The 27,079-nt window shown below is 44.8% G+C and overlaps 1 protein-coding gene across 1 annotated transcript in view; it reads left to right on the forward strand.

The window, feature by feature from the left end:
- The window catches only part of MROH1 (maestro heat like repeat family member 1), a 1,587,326-nt gene that overhangs the window by 321,756 nt on the left and 1,238,491 nt on the right, over positions 1-27,079 (forward strand). The window contains exon 8 of the mRNA XM_053715983.1: positions 21,184-21,262. Coding sequence (XP_053571958.1) covers positions 21,184-21,262 — 79 coding nt within the window. The remainder of the gene's footprint in view (positions 1-21,183; positions 21,263-27,079) is intronic.

Here is a 27,079-nt window from a genome sequence, read left to right on the forward strand (position 1 = left end):
ACATTGTGTAGAAGACCTGTTAAAGATGGGAGTAATTCATCCAGTTCCAATAAGAGAACAAGGGATGGGGTTTTACTCCAACCTGTTTATAGTTCCCAAAAAAGAGGGAACATTCAGACCAATTCTAGATCTCAAGATCCTAAACAAATTTCTCAGGGTTCCATCGTTCAAAATGGAAACCATTCGAACGATCCTTCCTACCATCCAGGAAGGTCAATTTATGACCACGGTGGATTTAAAGGATGCGTACCTCCATATTCCTATCCACAAGGAACATCATCAGTTCCTAAGGTTCGCTTTTCTGGACAAGCATTACCAGTTTGTGGCACTTCCTTTCGGATTAGCCACTGCTCCGAGAATTTTCACAAAGGTACTAGGGTCCCTTCTAGCGGTTCTAAGACCAAGGGGCATTGCAGTAGTACCATACTTGGACGACATCCTGATTCAAGCGTCGTCTCTGTCAAAAGCAAAGGCTCATACGGACATCGTCCTAGCCTTTCTCAGATCTCACGGATGGAAAGTAAACATAGAAAAAAGTTCTCTTTCCCCGTCAACAAGAGTTCCCTTCTTGGGAACAATAATAGACTCCTTAGAAATGAGGATTTTTCTGACAGAGGTCAGAAAATCAAAACTTCTAAGCTCTTGTCAAGTTCTTCATTCTGTTCTTCGTCCTTCCATAGCGCAGTGCATGGAAGTAATAGGATTGATGGTTGCAGCAATGGACATAGTTCCTTTTGCACGAATTCATCTAAGACCATTACAACTGTGCATGCTCAGACAGTGGAATGGGGATTATACAGACTTGTCTCCGACGATTCAAGTAGATCAAAGGACCAGAGATTCACTCCGTTGGTGGCTAATCCTGGACAACCTGTCACAGGGAATGAGCTTCCGCAGACCAGAGTGGGTCATTGTCACGACCGACGCCAGTCTGGTGGGCTGGGGCGCGGTCTGGGAACCCCTGAAAGCTCAGGGTCTATGGTCTCGGGAAGAATCTCTTCTCCCGATAAACATTCTGGAACTGAGAGCGATATTCAATGCTCTCAAAGCTTGGCCTCATCTAGCAAAGGCCAAATTGATAAGGTTTCAATCAGACAACATGACGACAGTTGCATATATCAACCATCAGGGGGGAACAAGGAGTTCCCTGGCGATGGAGGAAGTGACCAAGATAATTCAATGGGCGGAGGATCACTCCTGCCACTTGTCTGCAATCCACATCCCAGGAGTGGAAAATTGGGAAGCGGATTTTCTGAGTCGTCAGACATTCCATCCGGGGGAGTAGGAACTCCACCCGGAAATCTTTGCCCAAATAACTCAATTATGGGGCATTCCAGACATGGATCTGATGGCGTCTCGTCAGAACTTCAAGGTTCCTTGTTACGGGTCCAGATCCAGGGATCCCAAGGCGACTCTAGTGGATGCACTAGTAGCACCTTGGACCTTCAACCTAGCTTATGTTTTCCCACCGTTTCCTCTCATTCCCAGGCTGGTAGCCAGGATCAACCAGGAGAGGGCTTCGGTGATCTTGATAGCTCCTGCGTGGCCACGCAGGACTTGGTATGCAGACCTGGTGAATATGTCATCGGCTCCACCATGGAAGCTACCTTTGAGACAGGACCTTCTTGTTCAAGGTCCATTCGAACATCCGAATCTGGTTTCTCTCCAACTGACCGCTTGGAGATTGAACGCTTTATTTTATCAAAGCGTGGGTTTTCAGATTCTGTAATTGATACTCTGATTCAGGCTAGAAAGCCTGTGACTAGAAAAATTTACCATAAGATATGGAAAAAATATATCTGTTGGTGTGAATCTAAAGGATTCCCATGGAACAAGATAAAAATTCCTAGGATTTTATCCTTTCTACAAGAGGGTTTGGAGAAGGGATTAGCTGCAAGTTCTCTGAAGGGACAGATTTCTGCGTTATCTGTTTTACTTCACAAAAGGCTGGCAGCTGTGCCAGACGTTCAAGCGTTTGTTCAGGCTCTGGTTAGAATCAAGCCTGTTTACAGACCTTTGACTCCTCCCTGGAGTCTTAATCTAGTTCTTTCAGTTCTTCAAGGGGTTCCGTTTGAACCCTTACATTCCGTAGATATTAAGTTATTATCTTGGAAAGTTTTGTTTTTGGTTGCAATTTCTTCTGCTAGAAGAGTTTCAGAGTTATCTGCTCTGCAGTGTTCTCCGCCCTATCTGGTGTTCCATGCAGATAAGGTGGTTTTGCGTACTAAGCCTGGTTTTCTTCCGAAAGTTGTTTCCAACAAGAATATTAACCAGGAGATAGTTGTACCTTCTTTGTGCCCGAATCCAGTTTCAAAGAAGGAACGTTTGTTACACAATTTGGACGTAGTCCGTGCTCTAAAATTCTATTTAGAGGCCACTAAAGATTTCATACAAACTTCTTCTTTGTTTGTTGTTTATTCTGGTAAAAGGAGAGGTCAAAAAGCAACTTCTACCTCTCTTTCCTTTTGGCTTAAAAGCATTATCCGTTTGGCTTATGAGACTGCCGGACGGCAGCCTCCTGAAAGAATCACAGCTCACTCCACTAGGGCTGTGGCTTCCACATGGGCCTTCAAGAACGAGGCTTCTGTTGACCAGATATGTAAGGCAGCGACTTGGTCTTCACTGCACACTTTTGCCAAATTTTACAAATTTGATACTTTTGCTTCTTCAGAGGCTATTTTTGGGAGAAAGGTTTTGCAAGCCGTTGTGCCTTCCATTTAGGTGACCTGATTTGCTCCCTCCCTTCATCCGTGTCCTAAAGCTTTGGTATTGGTTCCCACAAGTAAGGATGACGCCGTGGACCGGACACACCTATGTTGGATAAAACAGAATTTATGCTTACCTGATAAATTACTTTCTCCAACGGTGTGTCCGGTCCACGGCCCGCCCTGGTTTTTTTAATCAGGTCTGATGAATTATTTTCTCTAACTACAGTCACCACGGTATCATATGATTTCTCCTATGCATATTTCCTCCTGTACGTCAGTCGAATGACTGGGGTAGGCGGAGCCTAGGAGGGATCATATGACCAGCTTTGCTGGGCTCTTTGCCATTTCCTGTTGGGGAGGAGAATATCCCACAAGTAAGGATGACGCCGTGGACCGGACACACCGTTGGAGAAAGTAATTTATCAGGTAAGCATAAATTCTGTTTTTTGTTATTAAGGGGTTAATCATCCATTTCCATCTGCTGACTTGTTATATACACTGTAAAAATTTTGTTAGTGTAACTGCCTTTTTTCACTGTTATTTCAAATTTTGTCAAAATTTGTTTCTCTTAAAGGACAGTAACGTTTTTTATATTGCTTGTTAACTTGCTTTAAAATGTTTTCCAAGCTTGCTAGTCTCATTGCTAGTCTGTACAAACATGTCTGAAACAGAGGATACTTGTTCATTATGTTTAAAAGCCATGGTGGAGCCCCATAGGAGAATGTGTACTAAATGTATTGATTTCACCTTAAACAGTAAATATCAGTCTTTATCTATAAAAGAATTGTCACCGGAGGGGTCTGTCGAGGGGGAAGTTATGCCGACTAACTCTCCCCACGTGTCGGACCCTTCGCCTCCCGCTCAAGGGACGCACGCTAATATGGCGCCAAGTACATCAGGGACGCCCATAGCGATTACTTTGCAGGACATGGCTGCAATCATGAATAATACCCTGTCAGAGGTATTATCCAGATTGCCTGAATTGAGAGGCAAGCGCGATAGCTCTGGGGTTAGACGAGATACAGAGCGCGTAGATGCTGTAAGAGCCATGTCTGATACTGCGTCACAATATGCAGAACCTGAGGACGGAGAGCTTCAGTCTGTGGGTGACGTCTCTAAATCGGGGAGACCTGATTCAGAGATTTCTAATTTTAAATTTAAGCTTGAGAACCTCCGTGTATTGCTTGGGGAGGTATTAGCTGCTCTGAATGACTGTGACACAATTGCGGTGCCAGAGAAATTGTGTAGGCTGGATAAATACTATGCAGTGCCGGTGAGTACTGATGTTTTTCCAATACCTAAAAGGCTTACAAAAATTATTAGTAAGGAGTGGGATAGGCCCGGTGTGCCCTTTTCCCCACCTCCTATATTTAGAAAAATGTTTCCAATAGATGCCACTACACGGGACTTATGGCAGACTGTCCCTAAGGTGGAGGGAGCAGTTTCTACTTTAGCAAAGCGTACCACTATCCCGGTTGAGGACAGTTGTGCTTTTTCAGATCCAATGGATAAAAAATTAGAGGGTTACCTTAAGAAAATGTTTATTCAACAAGGTTTTATTTTACAGCCCCTTGCATTCATTGCGCCTGTCACTGCTGCGGCGGCGGCATTCTGGTTTGAGGCCCTGGAAGAGGCCATCCATACAGCTCCATTGACTGAAGTTGTTGACAAGCTTAGAACTCTTAAGCTAGCTAACTCATTTGTTTCTGATGCCATTGTTCATTTGACTAAACTAACGGCAAAGAATTCCGGATTCGCCATCCAGCCGCGTAGGGCGCTATGGCTCAAATCCTGGTCAGCTGATGTGACTTCAAAGTCTAAATTACTCAACATTCCTTTCAAGGGGCAGACCTTATTCGGGCCTGGTTTGAAAGAAATTATTGCTGACATTACTGGAGGTAAGGGTCATACCCTCCCTCAGGACAGGGCCAAATCAAAGGCCAAACAGTCTAATTTTCGTGCCTTTCGAAATTTCAAGGCAGGTGCAGCATCAACTTCCTCTGCTTCAAAACAAGAGGGAACTTTTGCTCAATCCAAGCAGGCCTGGAAACCTAACCAGTCCTGTAACAAGGGCAAGCAGGCCAGAAAGCCTGCTGCTGCCTCTAAGACAGCATGAAGGAGCGGCCCCCTATCCGACAACGGATCTAGTAGGGGGCAGACTCTCTCTTCGCCCAGGCGTGGGCAAGAGATGTTCAGGATCCCTGGGCGTTGGAGATCATATCTCAGGGATATCTTCTGGACTTCAAAGCTTCTCCTCCACAAGGGAGATTTCACCTTTCAAGATTATCTGCAAACCAGATAAAGGAAGAGGCATTCCTAAGCTGCGTACAAGATCTCCTTGTAATGGGAGTGATCCATCCAGTTCCGCGGACGGAACAAGGACAGGGGTTTTATTCAAATCTGTTTGTGGTTCCCAAAAAAGAGGGAACCTTCAGACCAATTTTGGATTTAAAGATCCTAAACAAATTCCTCAGAGTTCCGTCATTCAAGATGGAAACTATTCGAACCATTTTACCCATGATCCAAGAGGGTCAGTACATGACCACAGTGGACTTAAAGGATGCCTACCTTCACATTCCGATTCACAAGAATCATCATCGGTTCCTGAGGTTTGCCTTTCTAGACAGGCATTACCAATGTGTAGCTCTTCCATTCGGGTTGGCTACAGCCCCAAGAATTTTTACAAAGGTTCTGGGCTCACTTCTGGCGGTCCTAAGACCGCGAGGCATAGCGGTGGCTCCTTACCTGGACCATATCCTGATACAGGCGTCAAGCTTTCAAATTGCCAAATCTCATACAGAGATAGTTCTGGCATTCCTGAGGTCGCATGGGTGGAAAGTGAACGAAGAAAAGAGTTCTCTATCTCCTCTCACGAGGGTTTCCTTCCTAGGAACTCTAATAGATTCTGTAGAAATGAAAATTTACCTGACGGAGTCCAGGTTATCAAAACTTCTAAATGCTTGCCGTGTTCTTCACTCCATTCCACGCCCCACGGTGGCTCAGTGCATGGAAGTAATCGGCTTAATGGTAGCGGCGATGGACATAGTGCCATTCGCGCGCCTGCATCTCAGACCGCTGCAATTATGCATGCTCAGTTAGTGGAATGGGGATTACACAGATTTGTCCCCTCTACTAAATCTGGATCAGGAAACTAGAGATTCTCTTCTCTGGTGGTTGTCTCTGGCCCATCTGTCCAAGGGTATGACCTTTCGCAGACCAGATTGGACAATTGTAACAACAGATGCCAGCCTTCTAGGTTGGGGTGCAGTCTGGAACTCCCTGAAGGCTCAGGGTTCATGGACTCAGGAGGAGAAACTCCTCCCAATAAATATTCTGGAGTTAAGAGCAATATTCAATGCTCTTCTGGCTTGGCCTCAGCTAGCAACACTGAGGTTCATCAGATTTCAGTCGGACAACATCACGACTGTGGCTTACATCAACCATCAAGGGGGAACCAGGAGTTCCCTAGCGATGTCAGAAGTCTCCAAGATAACTCACTCTTGCCACCTGTCAGCGATCCATATCCCAGGTGTAGAGAACTGGGAGGCGGATTTTCTAAGTCATCAGACTTTTCATCCGGGGGAATGGGAACTCCATCCGGAGGTGTTTGCTCAATTGGTTCTCCGTTGGGGCAAACCAGAATTGGATCTCATGGCGTCTCGCTAGAACGCCAAGCTTCCTTGTTACGGATCCAGGTCCAGGGACCCAGAAGCGGCACTGATAGATGCTCTAGCAGCGCCTTGGTTCTTCAACCTGGCTTATGTGTTTCCACCGTTTCCTCTGCTCCCTCGTCTGATTGCCAAAATCAAACAGGAAAGAGCATCGGTGATATTGATAGCGCCTGCGTGGCCACGCAGGACCTGGTATGCAGACCTAGTGGACATGTCATCCTTTCCACCATGGACTCTGCCTCTGAGACAAGACCTTCTAGTACAAGGTCCTTTCAATCATCCGAATCTACTTTCTCTGAGACTGACTGCATGGAGATTGAACGCTTGATCCTATCAAAGTGTGGCTTCTCCGAGTCAGTAATTGATACCTTAATACAGGCACGAAAGCCTGTCACCAGGAAAATTTACCACAAGATATGGCGTAAATATATTCATTGGTGTGAATCCAAGAATTACTCATGGAGTAGGGTTAGGATTCCTAGGATATTGTCCTTCCTCCAAGAGGGTTTGGACAAAGGATTATCAGCTAGTTCTTTAAAGGGACAGATTTCTGCTCTGTCCTTTTACTCAAGCGTCTGGCAGAAGTTCCAGACGTTCAGACATTTTGTCAGGCTTTAGTTAGAATTAAGCCTGTGTTTAAAACTGTTGCTCCTCCATGGAGCTTAAACTTGGTTCTTAAAGTTCTTCAAGGGGTTCCGTTTGAACCCCTTCATTCTATTGATATCAAACTTCTTTCATGGAAAGTTCTTTTTCTGATGGCTATTTCCTCGGCTCGAAGAGTCTCGGAGTTATCTGCCTTACATTGTGATTCTCCTCATCTGATCTTTCATTCAGATAAAGTTGTTCTGCGTACAAAACCTGGGTTTTTACCTAAGGTGGTTTCTAACAAGAATATCATTCAAGAGATTGTTGTTCCATCATTATGTCCTAATCCTTCTTCAAAGAAGGAACGTCTTTTGCATAATCTAGACGTAGTCCGTGCCTTGAAGTTTTACTTACAGGCTACTAAAGATTTTCGCCAAACATCTGACCTGTTTGTTGTTTACTCTGGACAGAGGAGAGGTCAGAAGGCCTCGGCAACCTCTCTTTCTTTTTGGCTTCGGAGTATAATCCATTTAGTCTATGAGTCCGCTGGACAGCAGCCTCCTGAAAGGATTACAGCTCATTCTACTAGAGCTGTGGCTTCCACCTGGGCCTTTAAAAATGAGGCCTCTGTTGAACAGATTTGCAAGGCTGCAACTTGGTCTTCCCCCATACTTTTTCCAAATTTTACAAATTTGATACTTTTGCTTCTTCGGAGGCTGTTTTTGGGAGAAAGGTTCTACAGGCAGTGGTTCCTTCCATTTAAGTTCCTGCCTTGTCCCTCCCATCATCCGTGTACTTTAGCTTTGGTATTGGTATCCCACAAGTAATGGATGATCCGTGGACTGGATACACTTAACAAGAGAAAACATAATTTATGCTTACCTGATAAATTTATTTCTCTTGTAGTGTATCCAGTCCACGGCCCGCCCTGTCCATTTCAGGCAGGTCTAATTTTTAATTAAACTACAGTCACCACTGCACCCTATGGTTTCTCCTTTCTCGGCTTGTTTCGGTCGAATGACTGGATATGGCAGTGAGGGGAGGAGCTATATAGCAGCTCTGCTGTGGGTGATCCTCTTGCAACTTCCTGTTGGAAAGGAGAATATCCCACGAGTAATGGATGATCCGTGGACTGGATACACTACAAGAGAAATAAATTTATCAGGTAAGCATAAATTATGTTTTTGTTCAGCAAGGGCATTATATGTCTACAATAGACTTACAGGATGCATACCTGCATATTCCAATTCATCCAGATCACTATCAGTTTCTGAGATTCTCTTTTCTAGACAAGCATTACCAGTTTATTGCTCTTCCATTTGGTCTAGCAACAGCGCCAAGGATCTTTTCGAAGGTTCTCGGTGCCCTTCTCTCTGTAATCAGATAACAGGGTATTGCGGTATTTCCTTATTTGGATGATATCTTGGTACTTGCTCAGTCTTCACATTCTGCAGAATCTCATACGAATCAACTTGTGTTGTTTCTTCAAAAACATGGTTGGAGGATCAATTTACCAAAGAGTTCCTTGATTCCTCAGACAAGAGTAACCTTTTTAGGTTTCCAAATAGATTCAGTGTCCATGACTTTGTCTCTGACAGAAAAGAGACGTCTGAAATTGGTTTCAGCCTGTCGAAACCTTCAGTCTCAATTGTTCCCTTCGGTAGCATTATGCATGGAGATTTTAGGTCTCATGACTGCTGCATTGGACGTGATCCCTTTTGCTCATTTTCACACGAGACCACTCCAGCTTTGTATGCTGAACCAGTGGTGCAGGGATTATACAAGGATATCACAAATAATATCCTTAAATCCCAATGTTCGATCATCTCTAATTTGGTGGATGGATCACCATCGTTTAATTCAAGGGGCCTCTTTCGTTCGTCCAACCTGGACTGTGATCTCAACAGATGCAAGTCTATCAGGTTAGGGAGCTGTATGGGGATCTCTGACAGCGCAAGGGGTTTGGGAATCTCAGGAGGCGAGATTACCAATCAATATTTTGGAACTCTGTGCGATTTTCAGAGCTCTTCAGTTTTGGCCTTTTCTAAAGAGAGAATCGTTTATTTGTTTTCAAACAGACAATGTCACGACCGTGGCATATGTCAATCATCAAGGGGGGACTCACAGTCCTCAAGCCATGAAAGAAGTATCTCGGATACTTGTATGGGCGGAATCCAGCTCCTGTCTAATTTCTGCGGTTCATATCCCAGGTGTAGACAATTGGGAAGCGGATTACCTCAGTCGCCAGACGTTACATCCGGGCGAATGGTCTCTTCATCCAGAGGTTTTTCTTCAGATTGTTCGAATCTGGGGTCTTCCAGAAATAGATCTGATGGCCTCTCATCTGAACAAGAAACTTCCCAGGTATCTGTCCAGATCCCGGGATCCTCAGGCGGAAGCAGTGGATGCGTTGTCACTTCCTTGGAATTATCATCCTGCTTATATCTTTCCGCCTCTAGTTCTTCTTCCAAAAGTGATCTCCAAAATTCTATTGGAGCGTTCATTTGTACTGCTGGTGGTTCCAGCATGGCCACACAGGTTTTGGTTTGCGGATCTCGTTCGGATGGCCAGTTGCCAACCTTGGACACTTCCATTAAGACCAGACTTTCTATCTCAAGGCCCATTTTTCCATCAGGATCTCAAATCATTAAATTTGAAGGTATGGAGATTGAACGCTTGATCCTCAGTCATAGAGGTTTCTCTGACTCGGTGATTAACACTATGTTACAGGCTCGTAAATCCGTCTCTAGAAAGATTTATTATCGAGTTTGGAAGACTTACATCTCTTGGTGTTCTTCTCATAAATTTTCCTGGTATTCTTTCAGAATTCCTAGAATTTTACAATTTCTTCAGGATGGTTTGGATAAAGGTTTGTCTGCAAGTTCTTTGAAGGGACAAATCTCTGCTTTTTCTGTTCTTTTTCACAGAAAGATTGCTAATCTTCCTGATATTCATTGTTTTGTACAGGCTTTGTCTCGTATCAAACCTGTCATTAAGTCGATCTCTCCTCCTTGGAGTCTTAATTTGGTTTTGAAAGCTTTGCAGGCTCCTCCGTTTGAACCTATGCATTCTCTGGACATTAAATTACTTTCCTGGAAAGTATTGTTCCTTTTGGCTATCTCTTCTGCTAGAAGAGTTTCTGAGTTATCTGCTCTTTCTTGTGAATCTCCTTTTCTGATTTTTCATCAGGATAAGGCGATGTTACGGACTTCTTTTCAATTTTTACCTAAGGTTGTGAATTCTAACAACATTAGTAGAGAAATTGTTGTTCCTTCATTATGTCCTAATCCTAAGAATTCTAAGGAAAGATCGTTACATTCTTTGGATGTAGTTAGAGCTTTGAAATACTATGTTGAAGCTACTAAAGATTTTAGGAAGACTTCCAGTCTATTTGTTATCTTTTCTGGGTCCAGGAAAGGTCAGAAGGCTTCCGCCATTTCTTTGGCGTCTTGGTTAAAGTCTTTAATTCATCATGCTTATATAGAGTCGGGTAAATCTCCGCCTCAAAGGATTACGGCTCATTCTACTAGGTCAGTTTCTACTTCCTGGGCTTTTAGGAATGAAGCTTCTGTTGATCAGATTTGCAAAGCAGCAACTTGGTCTTCTTTGCATACTTTTACTAAATTCTACCATTTTCATGCGTTTTCTTCTTCTGAAGCAGTTTTTGGTAGAAAAGTACTTCAGGCAGCTGTTTCTGTTTGATTCTTCTGCTTATAATTTCAGTTTTTTTCATTATAAAGATTAAAACTTTTGATTTGGGTTGTGGATTATTTTTTCAGCGGAATTGGCTGTCTTTATTTTATCCCTCCCTCTCTAGTGACTCTTGCGTGGAAGTTCGACATCTTGGGTATCTGCTATCCCATACGTCACTAGCTCATGGACTCTTGCTAATTACATAAAAGAAAACATAATTTATGTAAGAACTTATCTGATAAATTCATTTTTTTCATATTGGCAAGAGTCCATGAGGCCCACCCTTTTTGTGGTGGTTATGATTTTTTTTGTATAAAGCACTATTATTCCAATTCCTTATTTTTGATGCTTTCGCTCCTTTCTTATTACCCCACTTCTTGGCTATTCGTTAAACTGAATTGTGGGTGTGGTGAGGGGTGTATTTATAGGCATTTTAAGGTTTGGGAAACTTTGCCCCTCCTGGTAGGAATGTATATCCCATACGTCACTAGCTCATGGACTCTTGCTAATATGAAAGAAATGAATTTATCAGGTAAGTTCTTACATAAATTATGTTTTGTCGGATTTAGCTTGTATGTCCCAGCTATCGGAGGATGAGTTAACCTCTGTAGCTTCAAAGGGTGAACTTTCTGAGTCTGAGACTTCCGTTACTAAATCTCCTCTAGCGGAGGAGCCCTCCTTTAGATTTAAAATTGAACATTTGCGTTTTTTGCTAAAGGAGGTCCTGTCCACTTTAGAGGTCCCAGAGGCTAAGCTACCTGAGGAACCTAAGATCCCTAAGGTAGACAGGGTTTATGAAGACAGAAAGGTCCCACAGACTTTTCCTGTACGAGTGTGTATGGCGAACATTATTAGTAACGAATGGGAAAGAATCAGAACTTCTTTTCCCCCTCGTCAACCTTTAGGAAATTGTTTCCAGTCCCTGACTCTCAATTGGAACTGTGGGGTTCCATCCCTAAGGTGGATGGCGCCATTTTTACGTTCGCTAAGTGTACTACTATACCTCTTGAGGATAGTTCTTCTTTTAGAGAGCCTATGGACTTAAAGTTGGAAACTTTTCTGAGGAAAATGTTCCAACACACAGGATTTTTATTCCAACTGGCAGCAGCTAGAGCCACGGTTGCTGGAGCAGCTACCTACTGGTGCGACTCTCTGTCTGAACTTATTGTGGTGGAATCTTCCCTTGAGTATATTAAGGAGAGAATTAAGGCTCTGAGAATTGCTAACTCCTTCATTTGTGATGCGAATATGCAGATTATACGCCTTAATGCGACAAATTCTGGTTTCGCAGTCGTAGCCCGCTGGGCTCTCTGGTTGAAGTCTTGGTCTGCGGATATGACTTCTAAATCCAGACTCCTTTCTCTTCCCTTTAAGCGGAAGATATTATTCGGTTCAGGGCTGGACTCCATTATTTCTACTGTTACTGGAGGGAAGGGTGCCTTCCTACCACAAGATAAGAAAAGCAGACCTAAGGGACGATGATCATACTAATTTTCGTTCCTTTCATTCAGACAAGTCCCAACAATCTCAACCTTCATCCAAGCCGAGCAGCCCAAGAGTACTTGGAAGCTGACTCAGTCCTGGAACAAGTCCAAACAGACAAAGAAGCCCACCGAGAACAAATCGGCATGATGTGGCAGCCCCAATCCGGGATCAGATTGAGTAGGGGGCAGATTGTTGCTTTTCTCAGACGCATGGTTTCAGGATGCTCAGGATCCTTGGGTTCTGGAGGTCATATCTCAGGGATACTGGATAGGATTCAAATTATCATTCGCCCAGGGGCAGATTCCTACTCTCCAGACTATCTACAAGACCAAAAAAGCAGACTGCCTTTTTAGGTTGAGTTCGGGATCTAGCCTCTTTAGGAGTAATTGTCCCGGTACCTGCATCAGAAAAAGGTCTGGGGTTCTATTCAAACCTCTTCGTGGATTCCTAAAAAGTAGGGAACTTTTCGTCCTATTCTGAACCTGAAGTGCCTAAACAAGTTTCTGAGTGCCCCCTCTTTCAAAATGGAGACAATACAGTCAATTTTTCCCCTGGTTCAGGAAGGACAGTTTATGACCCCCTTAGACCTGAAGGATACATATCTTCACATTCCAATACACAAGAAAAAATTTCAGTTCCTGAGGTTTGGCTTTCTGGACCAGCACTTCCAGTTCATAGCACTTACGTTTTACTTAGCTACTGCTCCAAGGATATTTACAAAGGTTCTGGGGGCTCTTCTAGCGGTTGCCAGAAAAAGAGGTATTGCAGTAGCACCTTCTCTGGACGATATCTTGGTACAAGCACCATCTTTTCATCTAGCAAGGGAGCACTCGGAATTCCTTCTCAGTCTTCTTCAATCCCATGGATGGAAGATAATCTTGGAAAAGAGTTCTCTTACTCCAAATGCCAGGGTGAATTTTCTGAGTACATTGATAGACTCTATATCCATGAAGTTCTTTCTAACAGATCAGAGACATTGAAAGCTAACATCAGCATGTCTTGCCCTTCAGGCCTCCTTGAGACCTTCGGTGGCCCAGTGTATGGAGGTGATTGGAATCATGGTGTCTTGTATGGACATCATCCCCTTTGCCAGATTCCATCTCAGACCTTTACAGCTATGCATGCTGAGACAATGGAACGGCGACCATTTCGATGTGTCACAACAGATAGTTCTGGACAGCCTGTCGAGAGACTCGCTCTCTTGGTGGCTTTGTCAAGATCACCTGTCCCAAAGCACATGCTTATTGAGACCATCTTGTGAGATTGTGACTACGGATGCCAGTCTATCTGGCTAGGAAGGCACAGGGGCTGTGGACTCAGGAGGAAACCACTTTTCTGATCAATATCTTGGAACTCCGGGCAATCTTCAATGCTCTGAAGGCTTGGCCCCTCCTGGGTTTGTCTCTGTTTATCAGATTCCAATCAGACAATATAACATTGGTAGCCTACATCAACCATCAGGGAAAAAAGAGAAGTTCCTTAGTGATGAGAGAAGTATCTCTAATCCTACAATGGGTGGAGGCACACAACAGGGAAGTGGACTTCCTCAGCAGGCAACCCTTTCACCCAGGGGAATGGTCTCTCCACCCGAGGTCTTTGTAGAGAGATGCAGCAGATGGGGGATGCCAGAGATAGACCTCATGGTGTCCCGTCTCAATGCCAAACTACTCAAGTATGGGTCGAGATCGAGGGATCCTCAAGCTGTTCTTATAGATGCCCTAGCGGTTCCATGGAGGTTCAGACTCTCTTTCCTCATTACCTCTTCTCCCTCGTGTGGTGGCCCGCATCAAATAGGAGCAAGTATCAGTGATTCTAATTGCTCCATCCTGGCCTCAAAGGACTTGGTTCGCGGATCTGGTGGGGATGTCCTCATCTCCTCCATGGAGGTTACCTTGTCGCAGGGACCTGCTGATACAGGGTCCCTTACTTCATCAAAATCTAGATTCTCTGAGGCTGACTATGTGGAGATTGAATGCTTGGTCTTAGCCAGGAGAGGTTTCTCTGAGAGTGTCATCGACGCTTTGATTCAAGCTCGTTAGCCAGTTACTCAACGCATCTACCATAAGGTGTGGCGGACTTACCTGCACTGGTGTGAGGAGCGTCATTTTTCTTGGCATAAGGTTAAAGTTGCCAGAATTTTATCTTTTCTCCAGGATGGACTATCTGCTAGTACCCTGAAGGGACAGATATCGGCCCTGTTGGTGTTTCTGCACAAGACAGCTGAGCTTCCGGATGTGCAGTCCTTCGTTAAGGCTCTGACTAGGATCAGACCTTTGTTTAGAAAGATGGCTCCACCATGGAGTCTCAAACTTCTTCGTGTGATGCAGCTGGCTCAGTTTGAGCCCATGCATAATGTTGACATTAAACTGTTATCTTGGAAGGTTTTGTTTCTATTGGTTATTGCAGAGCTTTCCAAACTTTTTATGCTGGTGACACACTATTTAAACCTACATCATTTTAAGAGATACGGACACATAAATGATATAACTAAATGTATTTACAAGTAACAGTAAGTATGTGTAAGAATTAAAAAAAAAGTTTAATAACAACAATAGCTACTTACTGTTTTAATGGGATGTATGAGGATGATGGGAGACTACACGTGCAGTCAGAAGCCAGTGTGCCGCCAATAAGAATAGCTTTAGTTTCCACTGAGCTGCGCCAAGAGGTTAAGATGATCTGTGACCCTCTTTGTATCAATCACGAGTCAACCATGTGATATGCGTAGCAAGCAGGCGGAAAGTTGGAAACAAAAAATAAAACAAAATAAAACAAAATGTAAACTAAAAAAAATTAATGCTGAAGCAGGGACACACCTACACACTGCTGCCGACACACTGAGTCACGACACACAGTTTTGAACGGACTGTGCTATTGCCTCTGCTCGCAGAGTCTCAGAGATTTCTGCCTTGCAATGTGACCCCCTTACCTTGTTTTTCATGCCAATAAGGCGGTTTTCTTCTTAAAACGGGTAGAGTCCACAGCTGCATTCATTACTTTTGGGAAATACAGAACCTGGCCACCAGGAGGAGACAAAGACACCCCAGCCAAAGGCTTAAATACCTCCCCCACTTACCTCATCCCCCAGTCATTCTTTGCCTTTTGTCACAGGATGTTGAGAGAGGTGTGTCGGAGATTACGTATTAGTCTCTTTTGGAGGGTAGTACTCTTCGAGATGGGACATTAGTTTTAAGTAGTCCTTTCAGCCTCTCAGTGAGAGCATGGATGAAAGTTAGAGTCCAAAGATTCCGGGTGAGTCTTACTGCGAAACCATCCCGATTCATATTAATAGTTCCAGTAGCAATCAGCATTTACGAGTTTCGCTGCCTGCTTTCTTCACTCAAGTCCATGTCCAAAGCAACACTACTATCTGTCAAACTCGGAGGACCGTGTTTCTGTTCCACAGCATAGATTCCGGTAAGATTGTTTAATTTTCCTTTCATTGTGGGAATGTAATGTAAATGATAGAAGACAGGGTCTCCTTTATTTTCATGGAATCAAGGGTTAATATCTCCTGAGGGGGGTTATTGAACAGTTGGGGACTTTAATCATGTTTGTTATGTGATTCTGTCTGCTTATGTGTAGAAATGTTGGGGCACATGGCTATTACGGAACATACAATTTTTTCGAGCTATGCAGTTCTTGTGGACTGGCACGCTTTTCTTTGGCCTACATGTCGCATCTCGGAACCAGACGTGGTCACGTTTTTCGTTCTCTATTTCTGTATTCGTGACCAAGTGTCGGTGGAGAGGGTCTTTTTCTCTACTTGTCTGGGTCATAGGAGGTGGTGAGTGCCCCAGCCATTGGGGGTGTAAGCTGCTGGTTGTTTTTGTCCATAATTTAATGCTATGGAGAATTCTGATTGTTCGGAGAAGGATTTCTCTGATTCAGATTCTGTTACTTGCGTAGATTGTGGGGAAGCCAGGGTAATCCAGCCCAATCAATTATGTTCCGTATGCCGTAATAGAGTGCCCTCTTCTTCCTCTGGGGTGAGGCTAGAGACCGCTGAGCCATCCACCTCTTAGGATTCTGTGTCCCATGAGGTGCATTCCCTAGATTATTCTATTCCTACACAGGCAGTTGTCCCGAATACCGCTACCCCTTCTACGGAAGGAGGTTTATTTCCACCAGAGGTTACTGCACGGTTCCGTATCTTTGGCGTTGGCGCACTTACATCTTCCTAATTGCAAGGGAAGAGTTTATCCGTGTCCCCTTAACCTGGGGGTGTCAGGTGCGAGTTTGATTTTATCGGATCTTTCCTCTGGGGAAGCAGTTTCCTCGGAGGCTTTAGGGGTACAGTCTTCAGGGTCGGGGCCTTCAGATGCCCTGCCGGAGTTGGATTTTGCATTTAGATTTAGACTGGGGCGCCTGCGTGTACTGCTGCGGCATGTGTTGGCTGCTTTGGAGGATTCCAGTTCTGATTCGTCAACGGATCCTCAGGCTTCTGAATCAGATGGTGAACAGCGCTAGATGATGGAGCGATGAGATCCTTCTCCTGGTCGCCTCTTGTTTTTTGTGTATCTAATCCCAGTTCTGAGCTCCTGAGGATTAGGATATCTGATGGGCTGGTCCTGTTAGTGTTTCCATTCCTCTTTGATGTTCACCTGTGGGTGCGGCCTATTTTCTTTTAAACCGATTAGGATGTGTTTTATTTCTTTATTTTGGAGCTTGTTGCTGTTGTGGATTTCCTTGTTAGGGCAATTCCTTTTTCTCTGGGATTTTGATGCTAGCGATTTTATGATCGCAATAGATGTTACTTCCGGTAGAAGTACAAAAATAAAAAACCCTGCTAGGGTTTAGAACTTGATTTGGTTGGTTGTTTGGTTGTACCCTGGTCAGCAGGCTGGTCCTGGTTGGGTACTAGTTCACTCTGTTCTTTTGAGGTTATATCAGACATTTTGTATCCTTGACAACAGGCTAGTCCTGTTTTGGGTACTAAGTTTGCTTACCTCTTGTTACAAGGTTGTTTTTCTTGTTTTTACAAGTTACGGGAGGCCCTTCTATCCTAGATATCATGCTGGTCCTACTTTATTTCGTCTTGGTGGGGCGTCCGATGCTGGTCAGACTCGATACTAAGTGTTTTTGTCCCTGCATAGCTTACGTGGTTTGTTGGGATAACGAATTCTGCTATGGCAGTATATTTGTAGTTCCTGATGATCAGGAGCTAAAGTCCTCCCTTCCGAAGGTGGGAAGATCAGATGACTGCTGGAGATCTCCAGTACCTGGTGTAGGGGGCGATTATTCCCTCTTATTGGTACTCCTTGGGGTTTGGATTGTCCGAGTTTCAGATCTCTTTCGCCAGTGTTTCTCTCCTCTTTCTTGAGGATTGCTATGCTTTTCGCTTCCCCTTACCTTTTGGGATAGGACTTTCGATCATCTGGTTGTGGACGGTTCTTGGGGACCGTTTTTTTGTCCTTGCAGTATCCCCTTTTTGATCCTGTATACTTGGGGATCTGAGGGATTGTTATGCAGTCTCTCTTGCCGCTTCACCCGACAGGAGTTTTTAGGATGCACGTTGATTTATTAATTCCTTTAGCTTAGAGGTTTTCTGAAGGTTGATCCAGTCTGAATCTTTAGAAACTGTCATATTCTCTCAATCATGGAGTTCTGATCTCTTTTGGGTCCTTCCTTTGTCTTCAGACTTTGTGGATGTTATCTTAGAGGCCTTTTTGGGACAGCCACTGGGATACATCATGGGAAATCAGTGTTTAAGACTCCTTGGGGGTATGGAAATTTCCAATTCCAGGTAACTTTGTGGTTGTTCCGCAAGGTTTTTGTTCTTGATCCGGCACCTGGTTTTGGGGGTTCGTTTTTTTAACCTATTCCTTGTCTTTGACTTGGCATTTTGGTTGATATGTTTTTTCCAGATTTTAATAGTCTTGGATCTGTCCGGCGTTCAGTAGTAGGCTTGTTTTCCCAGTCCTGGGGAAATATCCTTGTTCCTACTGGGGAGGTTCTTTTCTCTCTTCTGGAGAGATGGAGAAAGTTTTTCCTGGAAAATTCTTTGCTGGAATATTCCTGGGTTTCTTAGTTTCCTTCTATTTGGGAGGATCTGGTCTACTGCGCCTATCCAGTTGGCCCCTCCTGAGGTAGTTTTCCTCATCTGACTCTAGGAGTTCAGTGGATCAAGGGTTTCTCTTGTCTGCAGTGTACCCTCCCTTCGGGATAGGTATCCTGGATCCTGAGTTGGTCTCTCTAGGTGTCGGTTTCTCCTTCCTGCTTCTTCCCTTTGGAACTCGTGGTTAGAGATTCATTATCTGATTTCCGGGCCTTTTCGATGCCAGGAATTTTTAATCTCTCTTGTCCTTTGGGACATTGACAGTCGCTTCTGTGATAGGACTGTTTGATCGGAGTATTGGTCAGGAATTTTGTATGCTCTGTTTGGGCATCGACCATGTATCTAGTCTCCGAAGAAACCTTAGCTGGTAGTTGGTTCCTTCTTATTGGTCAAGGTGTTGTCCTCCCTTACCCCGTTTTCTAGTTGGGGGGTAGTTGGTCCGCCCTGCTTTCTGAGTTTTTTTCTCTTGTTCCTTTCCAGGAATGTCCTGGTGCAAGTTTGCTAGCTACTCGGTTGGCTAGTTACTAGGGTTTGACCTTTAGTCTGACTACTTATCTGATGGAAGTCTGCGGCTTTTGTTTGTGGCGTTAACAGATGTTACTATTGCGTTCCTGTTCTGCTCCAGGGGTTTCTTTCTGACCTACGGGTGTTCAGTTTCTCTGTGATAGTTTGCTGTCTATGGTAAGGTAGTCTTGTTCTACCTTTTGTCCTTCTGGGACTTCAGTTCTGGTTAAGGATTTACATTGGCTCCGTTTGGATCCATGTAGGAGGTGATCTGGAATTTTTCCTTTTCTTTGCTCTCCTCCATCGGTAGAGTGTTTTCTATGGGACTTTGTCCTCTTGCAGCCTGGAAGCCGCTCTTATTCGAGTTATGCTGGGGGCTTCTCTCTCTGTTTGGTCCTTGTCTCTTCGCGATGGTTTTTGGAGGTTCTTTCAGACCTTCTGATTCTTCCCTTTTTTTTAGTTAGGGAGAATGTGGTGTGGGGTTTGTTTGTTGTTATCCCTTTCCATTGTTCAGGCAGAGGTGTTTGTGTATACTTCTAGTGAGTGGGACTTTTGGTTCCTCAGAGGCTTTTTGTGCTCAGTGGAGTCCAGAATTTAGAGTGATCTCTAATCAGGATCCTTATGGTTCTAATTGTTGGGCAGTTACATTTTCCTGTTTCCATATTTTTGTTCTTTCTGCTTCTGTTGAAGTAGTTTTTTATCGGGAATCCGGGTTGTGTCAGGCTGTGGTGCCATCAGAATGGGCCACCTTTTTTCATCTCTCCCGTTTGCATTCAGTGTCTTCTATAAGCTTGGGTATTGATTTCCCAAAAGTAATAAATGCAACTGTGGACTCTCCCCGTTTTAAGAAGAAAAACTTAAACTATGCTTACCTGATAATTTTCTTTTCTTCTGTACAGGGAGAGTCCACAGCTCCCCACCTGTTTTTTTTCTGTGGGCGTCCTTACATTTTTTTGTATCCGTTTTTCTGGCACCTTTTTTTTACCCTGATATTTCTCCTACTGTTCCTTGTTCCCTTGGCAGAATGACTGGGAAATGAGGGAAGTGGGGGAGGTATTTAAGCCTTTGGCTGGGGTGTCTTTGCCTCCTTCTAGTGGCCAGGTTCTGTATTTCCCAAAAGTAATGAATGCAGCTGTGGACTCTACCCGTACAGAAGAAAAGAAAATGATCAGGTAAGCATAATATGTTTTTACGAAGTAATTTAGGTTTCCTTCCTAACGTGGTGTCTGATCGCAACATTAATTGTTGTTCCTTCCTTGAGTCCCAATCCTTCTTCAGCGAAGGAACGTTTGCTTCATAATCTAGATGTGGTTCGTGCCTTAAAGGGACAGTCAACACCAGAATTTTTGTTGTTTAAAAAAATAGATAATCCCTTTATTACCCATTCCCCAGTTTTGCATAACCAACACAGTTATAATATACGTTTTACCTCTGTAATTATCTTGTATCTAAGCTTCTGCTGACTGCCCCCTTATTTCAGTTCTTTTGACAGACATGCAGTTTAGCCAATCAGTGCTCAGTCCTAGGTCACTTTACGTGCATGAGCTCAATGTTATCTATATGAAACATGTGAACTAATGCCCTCTAGTGGTCAAAATGTATTCAGATTAGAGGCAGTCTTCAAGGACTAAGAAATTAGCATATGAACCTTCTAGTTTTAGCTTTCAACTAAGAATACCAAGAGAACAAAGCAAAATTGGTGATAAAAATAAATTGGGAAGTTGTTTAAAATTGCATGCCCTATTTAAAACATGAAAGTTTTTTTTTTTTTTGGACTTGAATGTCCCTTTAAAGTTCTACCTTTAGGCTACTAAGGAGTTTAGACAATTTTCATCTTTGTTTGTCATCTATGCGGGTAAGTGTAGGGGTCAGAAGGCCACTACGTCTTCCCTGTCTTTCTGGTTGAGAAGTCATCCGCCTAGCTTATGAGATGGCGGGACAACAGCCTCCTGAGAGAATTCCCGCACATTCTACTAGAGCAGTAGCCAAAGGTTTTGCAGGCTGTGGTGCCCTCAGATTAGGGTCTGCCTCTTTTTTGTTCCCTCCTGTTATTCCTTCAGTGTCCTCTGGAGCTTGGGTATTGTTTTCCCAACAATAAGAAATGAAGTCGTGGACTCTCCCTGCCTTAAGGAAGGAAAACATAATTTTTGCTTACCAGATAAATTCCTTTCTTTCCTGATAGGGAGAGTCCACGACCCCGCCCGTTATTCTTTGTTCGGGAGGCTCCCTTTTTTGTTTTTCTTCTGTCACCTTTATTACCCTGATGTTTCTCCTACTGTTCCTTGTTCCCTCCGCCTAATGACTGGGGGGATAGGGGAAGTGGGAGGGATATTTAACAGTAAGGAATGAAGTTGTGGACTCTTCCTGCCAGGAAAGAAATGAATTTATCTGGTGAGCATAAATAGAGTTTTTTGTTCGTTCCTATCTTGTGCGTTTAATGCCTATAGCCTGTGTTGTATTCTTATTGCTATCTCCACAGATATGCTCATCGATGGACACAAGCACTCATCTCCAGCTGAGGAATCATAATGAGGTGCTGCGATGCTTCACCATTCTTGGTAAGACCAAGGTTTGTTATAGTCAGTGGGCTTATAAGGTGAAACCAGAAAAGCTGTAAATAGAATTAGTGAAGTTAGTCTTGTTTTCCCCAAAAAGACTACAAAGCAAATCGCCACCCAAACTACAGTTCCTGCCAGTAGGGTGCTTAAGAAGATGTACAACCGCTGGTAAAGCCATTAGAGTGCTGGATATATGGGAAGCCGTTGGATTCTGGGTGTCTAGTTATAGGTATTGGCTGCAGGTAAGGTCAGTAGGTGCTGGGTGTATAGGAAGAGGTATTAGCAGCAGGTAAGGTCAGTAGGTGCTGGGTGTATAGGAAGAGGTATTAGCAGTAGGTAAGGTCAGTAGGTGCTGGTTGTATAGGAAGAGGTATTGGCTGCAGGTAAGGTCAGTAGGTGCTGGGTGTATAGGAAGAGGTATTGGCAGCAGGTAAGGTCAGTAGGTGCTGGGTGTATAGGAAGAGGTATTAGCAGTAGGTAAGGTCAGTAGGTGCTGGGTGTATAGGAAGAGGTATTAGCAGCAGGTAAGGTCAGTAGGTGCTGGGTGTATAGGAAGAGGTATTAGCAGCAGGTAAGGTCAGTAGCTGCTGGGTGTATAGGAAGAGGTATTAGCAGCAGGTAAGGTCAGTAGGTGCTGGGTGTATAGGAAGAGATATTAGCAGCAGGTAAGGTCAGTAGGTGCTGGGTCTATAGGAAGAGGTATTAGCAGCAGGTAAGGTCATTAGGTGCTGGGTGTATAGGAAGAGGTATTAGCAGCAGGTAAGGTCGGTAGTGTGCTAGGTGTATAGGAAGAGGTATTAGCAGCAGGTAAGGTCAGTAGGTGCTGGGTGTATAGGAAGAGGTATTAGCAGCAGGTAAGGTCATTAGGTGCTGGGTGTATAGGAAGAGGTATTAGCAGCAGGTAAGGTCAGTAGGTGCTGGGTGTATAGGAAGAGGTATTAGCTGCAGGTAAGGTCAGTAGGTGCTGGGTGTATAGGAAGAGGTATTAGCAGCAGGTAAAGTCAGTAGTGTGCTGGGTGTATAGGAAGAGGTATTAGCAGCAGGTAAGGTCAGTAGGTGCTGGGTGTATAGGAAGAAGTATTAGCAGCAGGTAAGGTCAGTATGTGCTGGGTGTATAGGAAGAGGTATTAGCAGCAGGTAAGGTCAGTAGGTGCTGGGTGTATAGGAAGAGGTATTAGCAGCAGGTAAGGTCAGTAGGTGCTGGGTGTATAGGAAGAGGTATTAGCAGCAGGTAAGGTCAGTAGGTGTTGGGTGTATAGGAAGAGGTATTAGTAGCAGGTAAGGTCAGTAGGTGCTGGGAGTATAGGAAGAGGTATTAGCAGTAGGTAAGGTCAGTAGGTGCTGGGTGTATAGGAAGAGGTATTAGCAGCAGGTAAGGTCAGTAGGTGCTGGGTCTATAGGAAGAGGTATTAGCAGCAGGTAAGGTCAGTAGGTGCTGGGTGTATAGGAAGAGGTATTAGCAGCAGGTAAGGTCAGTAGGTGCTGGGTGTATAGGAAGAGGTATTAGCAGCAGGTAAGGTCAGTAGGTGCTGGGAGTATAGGAAGAGGTATTAGCAGTAGGTAAGGTCAGTAGGTGCTGGGTGTATAGGAAGAGGTATTAGCAGCAGGTAAGGTCAGTAGGTGCTGGGTGTATAGGAAGAGGTATTAGCAGCAGGTAAGGTCAGTAGGTGCTGGGTGTATAGGAAGAGGTATTAGCAGCAGGTAAGGTCAGTAGGTGCTGGGAGTATAGGAAGAGGTATTAGCAGTAGGTAAGGTCAGTAGGTGCTGGGTGTATAGGAAGAGGTATTATTAGCAGGTAAGGTCAGTAGGTGCTGGGTGCATAGGAAGAGGCATTAGCAGCAGGTAAGGTCAGTAGGTGCTGGGTGTATAGGAAGAGTTATTAGCAGCAGGTAAGGTCAGTAGGTGCTGGGTGTATAGGAAGAGGTATTAGCAGCAGGTAAGGTCAGTAGGTGCTGGGTGTATAGGAAGAGGTATTAGCAGCACATAAGGTCAGTAGGTGCTGGGTGTATAGGAAGAGGTATTAGCAGCAGGTAAGTTCAGTAGGTGCTGGGTGCATAGGAAGAGGTATTAGCAGCAGGTAAGGTCAGTAGGTGCTGGGTGCATAGGAAGAGGTATTAGCAGCAGGTAAGGTCAGTAGGTGCTGGGTGTATAGGAAGAGGTATTAGCAGCAGGTAAGGTCAGTAGGTGCTGGGTGTATAGGAAAAGGTATTAGCAGCAGGTAAGGTCAGTAGGTGCTGGGTGTATAGGAAGAGGTATTAGCAGCAGGTAAGGTCAGTAGGTGCTGGGTGTATAGGAAGAGGTATTAGCAGCAGGTAAGGTCAGTAGGTGCTGGGTGTATAGGAAGAGGTATTAGCAGCAGGTAAGGTCAGTAGGTGCTGAGTGTATAGGAAGAGGTATTAGCAGCAGGTAAGGTCAGTAGGTGCTGAGTGTATATGAAGAGGTATTAGCAGCAGGTAAGGTCAGTAGGTGCTGGGTGTATAGGAAGAGGCATTAGCAGCAGGTAAGGTCAGTAGGTGCTGGGTGTATAGGAAGAGGTATTAGCAGTAAGTAAGGTCAGTAGGTGCTGGGTCTATAGGAAGAGGTATTAGCAGCAGGTAAGGTCAGTAGGTGCTGGGTGTATAGGAAGAGGTATTAGCAGTAGGTAAGGTCAGTAGGTGCTGGGTGTATAGGAAGAGTTATTAGCAGCAGGTAAGGTCAGTAGGTGCTGGGTGTATAGGGAGAGGTATTAGCAGCAGGTAAGTTCAGTAGGTGCTGGGTGTATAGGAAGAGGCATTAGCAGCAGGTAAGGTCAGTAGGTGCTGGGTATATAGGAAGAGGTATTAGCAGCAGGTAAGGTCAGTAGGTGCTGGGTGTATAGGAAGAGTTATTAGCAGCAGGTAAGGTCAGTAGGTGCTGGGTGTATAGGAAGAGGCATTAGCAGCAGGTAAGGTCAGTAGGTGCTGGGTGTATAGGAAGAGGTATTATCAGCAGGTAAGGTCAGTAGGTGCTGGGTGTATAGGAAGAGGTATTAGCAGCAGGTAAGGTCAGTAGGTGCTGGGTGTATAGGAAAAGGTATTAGCAGCGGGTAAGGTCAGTAGGTACTGGGTGTATAGGAAGAGGTATTAGCAGCAGGTAAGGTCAGTAGGTGCTGGGTCTATAGGAAGAGGTATTAGCAGCAGGTAAGGTCAGTAGGTGCTGGGTCTATAGGAAGAGGTATTAGCAGCAGGTAAGGTCAGTAGGTGCTGGGTCTATAGGAAGAGGTATTAGCAGCAGGTAAGGTCGGTAGGTGCTGGTTGTATAGGAGGAGGTATTAGCAGCAGGTAAGGTCAGTAGGTGCTGGGTGTATAGGAAGAGGTATTAGCAGCAGGTAAGGTCAGTAGGTGCTGGGTGTATAGGAAGAGGTATTAGCAGCAGGTAAGGTCAGTAGGTGCTGGGTGTATAGGAAGAGGTATTAGCAGCAGGTAAGGTCAGTAGGTGCTGGGTGTATAGGAAGAGGTATTAGCAGCAGGTAAGGTCAGTAGGTGCTGGGTGTATAGGAAGAGGTATTAGCAGCAGGTAAGGCCAGTAGGTGCTGGGTGTATAGGAAGAGGTATTAGCAGCAGGTAAGGTCAGTAGGTGCTGGGTGTATAGGAAGAGATATTAGCAGCAGGTGAGGTCAGTAGGTGCTGGGTGTATAGGAAGAGGTATTAGCAGTAAGTAAGGTCAGTAGGTGCTGGGTGTATAGGAAGAGGTATTAGCAGCAGGTAAGGTCAGTAGGTGCTGGGTGTATAGGAAGAGATATTAGCAGCAGGTGAGGTCAGTAGGTGCTGGGTGTATAGGAAGAGGTATTAGCAGCAGGTACGGTCAGTAGGTGCTGGGTATATAGGAAGAGGTATTAGCAGCAGGTAAGGTCAGTAGGTGCTGGGTGTATAGGAAGAGTTATTAGCAGCAGGTAAGGTCAGTAGGCGCTGGGTGTATAGGAAGAGGTATTAGCAGCAGGTAAGGTCAGTAGGTGCTGGGTGTATAGGAAGAGGTATTAGCAGCAGGTAAGGTCAGTAGGTGCTGGGTCTATAGGAAGAGGTATTAGCAGCAGGTAAGGTCAGTAGGTGCTGGGTCTATAGGAAGAGGTATTAGCAGCAGGTAAGGTCAGTAGGTGCTGGGTCTATAGGAAGAGGTATTAGCAGCAGGTAAGGTCGGTAGGTGCTGGTTGTATAGGAGGAGGTATTAGCAGCAGGTAAGGTCAGTAGGTGCTGGGTGTATAGGAAGAGGTATTAGCAGCAGGTAAGGTCAGTAGGTGCTGGGTGTATAGGAAGAGGTATTAGAAGCAGGTAAGGTCAGTAGGTGCGGGGTGTATAGGAAGAGGTATTAGCAGTAGGTAAGGTCAGTAGGTGCTGGGTATATAGGAAGAGGTATTAGCAGCAGGTAAGGTCAGTAGGTGCTGGGTGTATAGGAAGAGGTATTAGCAGCAGGTAAGGTCAGTAGGTGCTGGGTGTATAGGAAGAGGTATTAGCAGCAGGTAAGGTCAGTAGGTGCTGGGTGTATAGGAAGAGGTATTAGCAGCAGGTAAGGTCAGTAGGTGCTGGGTGTATAGGAGGAGCTATTAGCAGCAGGTAAGGTCAGTAGGTGCTGGGTGTATAGGAAGAGGTATTAGCAGCAGGTAAGGTCAGTAGGTGCTGGGTGTATAGGAAGAGGTATTAGCAGCAGGTAAGGTCAGTAGGTGCTGGGTGTATAGGAAGAGGTATTAGCAGTAAGTAAGGTCAGTAGGTGCTGGGTGCATAGGAAGAGGTATTAGCAGTAAGTAAGGTCAGTAGGTGCTGGGTGTATAGGAAGAGGTATTAGCAGTAAGTAAGGTCAGTAGGTGCTGGGTGTATAGGAAGAGGTATTAGCAGCAGGTAAGGTCAGTAAGTGCTGGGTGTATAGGAAGAGGTATTAGCAGTAAGTAAGGTCAGTAGGTGCTGGGTGTATAGGAAGAGGTATTAGCAGCAGGTAAGGTCAGTAGGTGCTGGGTGTATAGGAAGAGGTATTAGCAGCAGGTAAGGTCAGTAGGTGCTGGGTGTATAGGAAGAGGTATTAGCAGCAGGTAAGGTCAGTAGGTGCTGGGTGTATAGGAAGAGGTATTAGCAGCAGGTAAGGTCAGTAGGTGCTGGGTGTATAGGAAGAGGTATTAGCAGCAGGTAAGGTCAGTAGGTGCTGGGTGTATAGGAAGAGGTATTAGCAGTAAGTAAGGTCAGTAGGTGCTGGGTGTATAGGAAGAGGTATTAGCAGTAAGTAAGGTCAGTAGGTGCTGGGTGTATAGGAAGAGGTATTAGCAGTAAGTAAGGTCAGTAGGTGCTGGGTGTATAGGAAGAGGTATTAGCAGCAGGTAAGGTCAGTAAGTGCTGGGTGTATAGGAAGAGGTATTAGCAGTAAGTAAGGTCAGTAGGTGCTGGGTGTATAGGAAGAGGTATTAGCAGCAGGTAAGGTCAGTAGGTGCTGGGTGTATAGGAAGAGGTATTAGCAGCAGGTAAGGTCAGTAGGTGCTGGGTGTATAGGAAGAGGTATTAGCAGCAGGTAAGGTCAGTAGGTGCTGGGTGTATAGGAAGAGGTATTAGCAGCAGGTAAGGTCAGTAGGTGCTGGGTGTATAGGAAGAGATATTAGCAGCAGGTGAGGTCAGTAGGTGCTGGGTGTATAGGAAGAGGTATTAGCAGTAAGTAAGGTCAGTAGGTGCTGGGTGTATAGGAAGAGGTATTAGCAGCAGGTAAGGTCAGTAGGTGCTGGGTGTATAGGAAGAGATATTAGCAGCAGGTGAGGTCAGTAGGTGCTGGGTGTATAGGAAGAGGTATTAGCAGCAGGTAAGGTCAGTAGGTGCTGGGTGTATA

This window comes from Bombina bombina, chromosome 5 (assembly GCF_027579735.1).
Source record: "Bombina bombina isolate aBomBom1 chromosome 5, aBomBom1.pri, whole genome shotgun sequence".
NCBI classification, from domain to species: domain Eukaryota; kingdom Metazoa; phylum Chordata; class Amphibia; order Anura; family Bombinatoridae; genus Bombina; species Bombina bombina.